General features: G+C 45.2%; 1 protein-coding gene across 2 annotated transcripts in view; it reads right to left on the bottom strand.

Annotated features, from left to right (window-relative positions):
- Window positions 1–600: 600 nt before the first annotated feature.
- The window catches only part of LOC117533404 (ras-related protein Rab-37-like), a 66,989-nt gene continuing 58,634 nt past the window's right edge, over window positions 601–8,955 (bottom strand). For both annotated transcript variants that reach the window (XM_034197111.1, XM_034197113.1), the window contains one exon: window positions 601–1,935. In XM_034197111.1, coding sequence (XP_034053002.1) covers window positions 1,830–1,935 — 106 coding nt within the window. In that variant the 3' untranslated portion in view covers window positions 601–1,829. The remainder of the gene's footprint in view (window positions 1,936–8,955) is intronic.

The following is an 8,955-nucleotide window of genomic DNA, read 5'->3' as shown; positions in this document are numbered from 1 at the left end:
AGAATCATGAAAACCTGTTGGTAGAGTAAGGCACAGGAGTCCGTTTGAGTGTGTGCGCCGGTGTCTGAACGCTCACTCACTGCTAGCTATGTAGCTAACTGTTAGGCTACTTAGCTTGCATTGTTATGGATCTAAAGGTAGCACAAGCTAACTTTCATAGCACAGCTTTACTTCTCACTTACCACAATAAAGAAACAGACCGTATAGTACAAACAACACAAATGATCAATACTTACATATATTTTCACTTGTAGTATTATAATAATTGAAATGCTGGTTCTTCTGGGGTCTTCTGTCCACGCGCAGGCAGCTACCGCGCCGCAGCTGCCTGCACTGTACAATCGCTGGAGGACTGGGCTGTCACTCAAAAACTGAGTAGCCAATGGGGACGAACCCCTGAAAGTCCCGCCCACCTGGGAGGTTTGTGTCAAAATCTCAAACAAAAAATGAGGGAGCGCAAAAGAGAAAGCTGCAGCGAGAGCAAAAGTCTGATCTTTGAGAAAGAAGAAACAAGAACTGCAAACAAAAACCTATGTTAAAACAAAGAAAAAAGACTTATAGTTTACATGATTACACAAATGATTTGTTTGCAACTTATAGTTTTATTTTTGAAATGTATTTTATTTTGCTTGACTCCGTTTTTTTTTCTTTTAAACTCATAGTTTTGCTTTATTCTGAGAAAGTGTTGCTTTATCTTTATGATACAAAACTAATCCCATAGCCACCTAGAGGTACTGCGCACACATTTGGTACATGCAACCCAGCAGCTGAGCTTTAGAGTCCTTCATCAAGCCATAAAAGCAAAATACACAAATTATATTTACTGTATATCTATCTATCTATATATATATATATATATCTCAAACACACACACACACACACACACACACACACACACACACACACACACACCACACACACACACACACACACACACACACACACACACACACACACACACGCACGCACACACACACACACACACAAACACACACACACACAGGAAGGTAAGTCATGCAAACAACATTGTTGTCTCACTCACTCACATTATATAAACACAATATGATGTACTGTACATTTATTAGACAAAACTGGAGATCCAAGTTATGGTCCTATGCAGCAATCTTCTGCGAGTGACATGTTTCAGGAGACCAGAACATTTGGGTTCCTCTGCATGTTGAGAAGCAGTTGCTGCTCTTACTCTTCTGGCTCAGAGCATGTTAGCTTCCTGCATCGTGGTCCCTGAGCGTTTCTCCTCACGGCGTCATTAACAGACAGGGCTTTGTCCAAGGGGGATGTCTTTGAACTGCATCTATGGCCTTTGTGTGTCTGTCTGTAGATTGCATAATACACAAGGTTGTACAATTGTACATTTTTCAAGGCTGATCCACACTAAGACTGTGTGCTCCTCTGGCCTGTGCCAGAATTGTGTGGGTTTATGAAACTGCCTGAAGCTTCCTTGCACTTTGGCAGAGTGGTGTCTTGTAACACACTTTTTATGATACATTAAATTAGGTAAAAAAACGTTTCTCTGAGTTCTATGTAAAGCAAGCACAAAAAAACTGTGTTCAAAAAAGCATTAATGATATAATTAGTTAAATATGAAAATTCATTTAAATTGGATTGGTTTTCAGTTGGAGTGTGGTTATGGCTGAGTATGCTAAGTCAGGCAAAGTTTGAACATGTTCCTGGGGTAAAAAGCTCTCGGCTAAAGCAAACCATGGGCTAAGTGAGTGTAGCTGGGTTTATCTTGTGAAAGGATGGCAGCAGAATATTCTAGGAGCTTCAGTTAGTTCATGGGGCTTCCTCCCACTCAAAAGCAGAGAGACTCAGATGTAGCTGCAGCAGCCGGACTTCTCCTTCTGAGCTTCAATGTACTCATGGATCTGGAACTTGGGTTCATTGGGATGTTGGACAGCCCGGTGCTTCAGCTCCCTGCATAAGAGAACCACACATCAATAACAGAATGTGGATTAATTAATGGGTTACAATGCATTAAAGGTCCCACATACTATATTTGAACAATATATTATAGGGCCATAACTTTCAATGTCCAAACCACATCAAGCATTATTTCTGAAACAGTATGGAGCTCAAACGCTTTCTCTCTTGCAGGTTTACCACAAGGTGAGTACCTGTTATATCCGGCTTTTTTACACATACTCTCTGGTGGAGGCTATTTTTATATAACATTAGAAAGACTGATTCTTATTATTACATTATAAGCTTATTGTGCTCATTTATGTGGCTGTGACTTTGGAATAAATAGACGTCTTTAGCCTGCAATACAGAGAAGCAAGGTCAGGTGCAGACACTGAAAGAATACAAAGAGTTATTCATAAACAGGACATCACTCCGGCCTTGAGTTGTATGGGAGCTTCACTCCCACACACATCTAGGAAGCAGCATTTTGAAGATTCCACTATATCTGCAGAAAGCTTCAGAAAAAACTAATGACGTATGATGACCCCAGAGTAGGAAGGGACTTCCACAGGCCGGCCGAATGCTGATTGGAGGATCGTGTTGCCAAGATACTTTTTTCTAAGTCTGCGCAACTACAAAAGAGAACCAAGTCTAAACCATGGTATCTCTTCAGCTAGTCTTGACCAATCATAGATGTACGGGCAACGCCCTGTGTCATAAAAATGTATGCACGCACGAGGTTCGAGGCTCTTGTCCGGAAAAAGACTGACAGATTACAGCTTTGCTGTCTGTGATTTTGATGACGTGACGGAGTCCTTGGCCAAGTGATATATATCTATTGCTCTCTCATAATAAATAGTTAAACTTAGAAGTCGTCTGTCTTTCCTGGAATTTTGAACACAACACTCTCCAGTACAACGTTAGCTGAGGTTTACGGCCCGTCCACACAGCGGCGTGCGTTGAAGCGTTGAAGCTTGCCGGCGGGCGTGTCTGAAACTCGACCAACAACCAATCACATGAATCTCCCGCCCCTAACACACATCCAGCAGTTTGATTGGCTAGAGCTTGTACTGGCATATGATTCGATTGGCTGACGCTTCTGCAGAGGCTTCAAAAGTTGAGCATTGTTCAACTTTTGCAGCCAGCAACGCCAGCAACGGTCCGTGTCGCTTCCCACAATGCAGTTCGGCGAAAAGTGACGTCACCCCATTCAAAGTGAATGGTGACGCGTCAACGCACGCCGCTGTGTGGACGGGCCATTAGCGATGCTTGCTAATGTAAACACAGACCATATTACTTCCAAAACACGTTGTGCACTGTTTCTGATACAAGGACAAGGACATCCCAAAAGGAGCCTGCCACAGGACAACACGGAACGTGCGCGATTTGGACGCGATGAGCGGGGGGGTGCTAGTGGAGCACGCGCGTGAACTGCGAGCACCGGAGCGTCGCAGCGGCGAAACTGAGGCTCCGTGGTAAACTGTGGTAACATGAAGAGCCGTTTGGGAGCCGAAACAGCCGGCACATCTTTAGAGAGCCGGATCGTTTGGCTCGGCTCTCTAAAGAAGTGCCGGCTTTACTAACGTAAAGAGATAGTAGATAAGGGACGGCTCAATTCAAAATGCAACCCCCCCCCCCTTCTCGGGGTGGACGCCCATGTGCTTGTATAAAAAACAGAGTAGAAACAGAATTTCCCCCTCTGGGGATCAATAAAGGTTGTTGTTGTTGTTGTTGTTGTTCTTCTGGTGCATGCTGGGAGATTTTGGAGTGCGACAGAAAGAGAAGAGCGAGACTTTTTCGTTATATTTTCAGTTTATTTTTGTGTAATGGGTGTTCATTAAATATAGGCTAGTTTATCGGTGGTGGTTTGATTTGCTTTACTTTTCGTGCTTTTTGGTGGTGTTTGTGGGCTTCTCCTGCCGGTGTCTCGCCGGCCGGCGTCTGACGCCATGGTAAATGGGGAGCACGCATTCAAATCTCAGCCGGCTTCCCATGCACTGTGGAGGAGATCGGGCTGGCTGTGGGAGAGAAGGTCGGGCACAGCAGCATTAAGTCCCTGGCGCGGATGAACAGCGCGGTGGTGATCTTTCTGGATCAGGTGGAGAAAGTGAACCTCGTCATCGAGACGGGCATCACGGTGAGAGAAATGTTTGTACAAGTACAGCTGCTGATGCTTCCCGCAACCAAAGTTGTACTGTCTAATGTCCCTCCCTTCATAACTGATGAGTTCCTCAGAACTGTCCAGACACGGGAAACTTGTTTCTCCCGTAAAAAAGATGCTGTCTGGATGTAAGTCTCAGTTACCGAAACATGTAGTGTCTCACCGCAGACAAGTTTATATGATACTGTGCTGCACTGCGCGGTTCTGCTGCTGTGCCCGGCTTGCGGTGCGGTGGTGTTGCACAGGTGTGGGTGATTATGTCCAGGAAAATTAGGTGGTGGTTTTGTGTGAAGCAGAAGAAAAGGGGGATGGGAGAAAAAAAGATAAAAAAACAAAGACAAATGGTGAAAAAAAAACCTGAAATAATCAATGAACCACAAGGTGATTTGGTGATTTGGTGATTTGGTGATTTGGTAAAAGAAAATGTAGGGACAGGTGAAGTCAGTAAAACACAGGAGGAGGATATAGATAGGGAAACACATTTGGACAAAACAGGAGAGGAGAAGAAAACATGGGGCGAGCAGGTGGAGGTTGCTGAGATGGAGGAAGAGGAGGTCGCAACAGAAATGATAAATAAAAAAAAGACTGCTATTAAACGCAGGAGAAATAAAAAGGATGAATCAACCGTTGCAAAAAGCAGTAAAGTAGTGAGTGAGGGAAAGGAAGAAAGAGAGCAAGAACAGGCGCATGAGAGTTGGGATGATTGTGTGTCTGACAGCAGCGATGTGCCAGGTTTTTTGAGCAGTAGCCAACAAAAAAATGTACTCGGCTGAAATGATAAAAAATGACCTGGTGCAGACAAAAAACCAACATAACGTAATCATAGAAGAATATTTCCCAGATTTGGCAGTTTTTTGTGCCTCAGCAAGACTCCACATGAGCCGCAAAGAGCAGTCTGTCCTGGATGAGCTGGAAGTTTATAGACTAAAACAAATTGTGAATAAAGTAAGGAAGCAAAAAGTGATTTTAAAAACCTCAATGTGTGTGTTTAATTTATTTGTTTTTATTTTTGCTTTTAATATGGATACTTTTAGAGTGGGAAGTTTAAATGTAAATGGAGCCAGAGAGGAAAGAAAGAGGGCTTTAATATTTCAGACTGCAAAAATAAAACATGTCGATCTTTTACAAGAGACGCACAGCGACGTTTTTAATGAGACGGACTGGAAAAAGGAGTGGGAGGGGGAAGTCGTTTTAAGCCACAACACCTCTCTCAGTGGGGGGGGTGGGCTTCCTCCTCTCCAAGTCTTTTAGTCCTGTCTCTCTGGAGGTCGAGCATTTTATGAATGGGAGGTTGCTTTTAATAAAAGCACGGTTTGACCTTTTTACAGTTGTTTTTATAAATGTGTATGCTCCAACAAACGGTGCAGAGAGGAAGCTGTTTTTACTAGCTGTTGCAAACGGTTGTGCCACGGAGGATTTTTTATTCTTGGGTGGGGATTTTAATTGTACAGAAAATGCATCTTTAGATCGCAACCATGCAGAGCCGCATCCAGCATGCTCTGAGGCAGCTGGTCCACTCCCACGGCCTGGTGGATGTATGGAGGAGGATGCACGCAGACAACAGGCAGTACACCTGGTCCCACATCAGAGAGAATAGAATCTCATTCTAATCTCATCTCAGCTAGACTGGATCGTTTTTATTGTTTTAAGCATCATTTTAATATTTTTAAAATGTGCAGCATATCACCTGCTGGTTTTACGGATCACTCTTTGCTTTTATGTAATGTTTTACCTAGAAGTGCATATTGGCATTTTAACTCGGTTTTAACATTTGATAAACATTTGAAAGAGGCCCTTATTTATTTCTGGAGTGTTTTTAAGCAGAGGAAGGGAGATTTTAGCAGTCTCAGGCAGTGGTGGGACCATGGTAAGACTGAGATCAGATTGCTCTGCCAACAGCACACCCTCAATGTCACACAAGACATCATTAGATCTATGAAAGACCTGGAGAGTGATATCGTGGAACTAGAAACAATCAGTGAGACCACAGGAGATCGAGGATATATTGAAATCCTCAAAGAGAAAAAAATGGCTTTAGCCAACCTGCTGGACGTTAAAGTTCAGGGTGCACTGGTCAGGTCCCGGTTTCTCAACACCAATGAGATGGATGCTCCCACTAGCTTCTTCTTCGGCCTGGTGAAAAATAATGGGCAGAGGCGAGTGATCCACTCACTGCTGTCAGACACAGGGCAGGAAATAACACAGCCAAGCCAGATCAGGAGGCGAGCTGTGAGCTTTTATTCCACCCTCTATACAAGCGAGTATGAGGAGGGGGAATCTCTGTCCGAGGGGTTCTGCAACGAACTACCTCAGGTCTCTGAGGAGGCCAACGATAACGATCCAGGAGCTGCAGACCGCCCTGCAAGGCATGCCGGGACGGCGGGCTCCTGGTATCGATGGCCTCTCTGTAGAGTTTTACAAAGCCTACTGGGACGTCTTGTCACATGACCTTTTAGACATTTTTAATGAAAGTCTGGCCTCTGGCTCGATGCCGATGTCCTGCAGGAGAGCGGTGATCACGCTGCTACTAAAAAAAGGAAACCTGCAGGACATCAAAAACTGGCGCCCTGTGTCTCTGCTGTGTGTGGATTACAAACTTCTGTCCAAGGCTTTGGCCACCAGGCTGGGGAGGGCTGTGGAGGGCTGTGGAGCAGGTCATCCACCGGGACCAGACCTACTGTGTGCCCGGCAGGTCCATGGTGGACAATGTCCACCTAATTCGAGATGTTTTGGAGGTCTCCAGCTCATTGGGCATTAATACTGGTCTGATTTCTCTAGATCAGGAAAAGGCTTTCGCCGCTTTGAGCACAGCTTCCTCTGGAAAGTAATGGAGAAGTTTGGGTTCAGCGCTGGTTTCATAGCCAAGATCAAGGTGTTGTATAATACGATTGAGAGTGTGCTGAAGTTCAACGGTGGGCTGTGTGCTCCTTTTAGAGTGTGTAGAGGGGTGCGGCAGGCTGTGCTCTGTCTGGCATGCTCTATGCACTCTCCCTAGAACCCCTCCTAAACAAAATACGCTCCAAACTGCAAGGGCTGTTTTTACCTGCTTTTAGTGGAAGCATGTTTTTATGCAGATGACATCATTGTTTTTATTAGAGACCAAAAAGATACAGACATTTCAGTTAACATCGTGAGGGAGTTTAGTTCAGCATCGGCAGCGAAGGTGAATTGGAAGAAAAGTGAGGCCCTCGCTGTCGGTGAGTGGAGTGGCGGTCTCCCAGTTCTTCCCCAGAACATGATATGGAAAAAAGATGGGCTAAAGTACCTGGGTGTGTTCCTGGGTAATAAAAGCATAGTCCTGAAGAACTGGGATGACTATATTGAAAGGATAGAGGGAAAGCCGTCCAAGTGGAAGTGGCTGCTCCCTCAGATGTCTTTTAAAGGTAGTTTTGGTTTTAAACAACCTTGTGGCATCCCAACTGTGGCACCGTCTTACCTGTGTGGACCCTCCCTCAGGCTTACCTGTGTGGACCCTCCCTCAGGCTTACCTGTGTGGACCCTCCCTCAGGCTTACCTGTGTGGACCCTCCCTCAGGCTTACCTGTGTGGACCCTCACTCAGGCTTACTAGCCCAGATACAAAATAAGTTGGTAGATTAATTTTGGGAGGGTCTACACTGGGTGCCACAGGGGGTGCTGTTTTTATCTAGAGAGGAGGGGGGACAGGGCCTGATCCACCTGGCCAGCCGAACAGCCACTTTCAGGATGCAGTTTTTACAGAGGTATCTGACCGGCCCGGCTGATTTGGTGTGGAGAGATGTGAGCATACTTGCCAAACTTGAGACCTCAGAAATCGGGAGCATTTCAAAACCGGGGGGGTTGGCAAGTATGGATGTGAGCAACCTGGGGCTGGATGCTGCTCTGTTTTTAACTGATTTAAACATTTTAAAGTTAAGTGGGTTACCTCCTTTTGATCAGGGTGTTTTCAAATCTTGGGCCCTTTTTAACCATGAAAGGTGTCCAAAGACTGGCTGAGCACACCTTGGCTGCTGTGCTCTCAGTGTTCTGTCTCCCTGTTCCTGCCTATTGGCGTCAGCTGATAGAGGTGTTATGATTTTATCTTGTTATGCAGCATGTTGATGATGTTCTCGGAACTAGCTAAATACATGGGTCTAGGTAGAGTTCTTCAGAATTGACGTGGCAACTCTACCGTGCAGTCAGATCGTGGCTGCTGTGACTTGTGATGTGAATTCTTCGGCCGAAGCTCCAAATAAACCATCAGTGTTTGACATCAAAGCTCCTGCTCTTCCCGTGTCTCTTTCCTGAGTCGGTGACTCCCATTGCATTGCTGCTACACAGAAGTTTCCCCCACAGTTAGATTCCACCTTCATGATTATGAATCTGTGAGTGAATTGTTTTCTAACACGACCCTTTTATTTATATTAGGTCTTAAAGTTTGTGCATAAATTAGGGTGTGGTCACATTGAGTGACGGCTCTGTCAAGTGACTGCTGCTGCTGGCTTCTTGTCTCTCTGCTACCTGCTCCATGAAGCTAGCTACAGGGACTCTGCCTGCTCAGCTCATCCAGGAAACACAACTTGTAGCCGGCCGTGGTTGTTTGTTCTTCATGCTTATATATCGGACTATTGTGACTCGCTCTGCGGTTAAAACAGACGGTGCATGAATGCGGTTTTGCGGTAAGTGAAATTCGAGTACTTTATTTTTGTGTTAATGATTTTAATCAGCTACGTAATGAATGTTAAGGCTTGGTAGGGTTGCCAACCGTCCCGTATTAGCCGGGACGCCCCGTATTTGAGCCAAAAGGGGCGTGTCCCGTACGGGACTTTGTTTGTCCCGGACTCCTGTGTAAAGGGAAAAATAAAAATATGTTTCTGTTTGCACGCAATGCAGTGTGTCTGGCTGCGTGCCTGTG

Source organism: Gymnodraco acuticeps, unplaced genomic scaffold, assembly GCF_902827175.1.
Source record: "Gymnodraco acuticeps unplaced genomic scaffold, fGymAcu1.1, whole genome shotgun sequence".
Classification (NCBI taxonomy): Eukaryota; Metazoa; Chordata; class Actinopteri; order Perciformes; family Bathydraconidae; genus Gymnodraco; species Gymnodraco acuticeps.
This window is presented reverse-complemented; position numbering and strand designations above follow the sequence as displayed.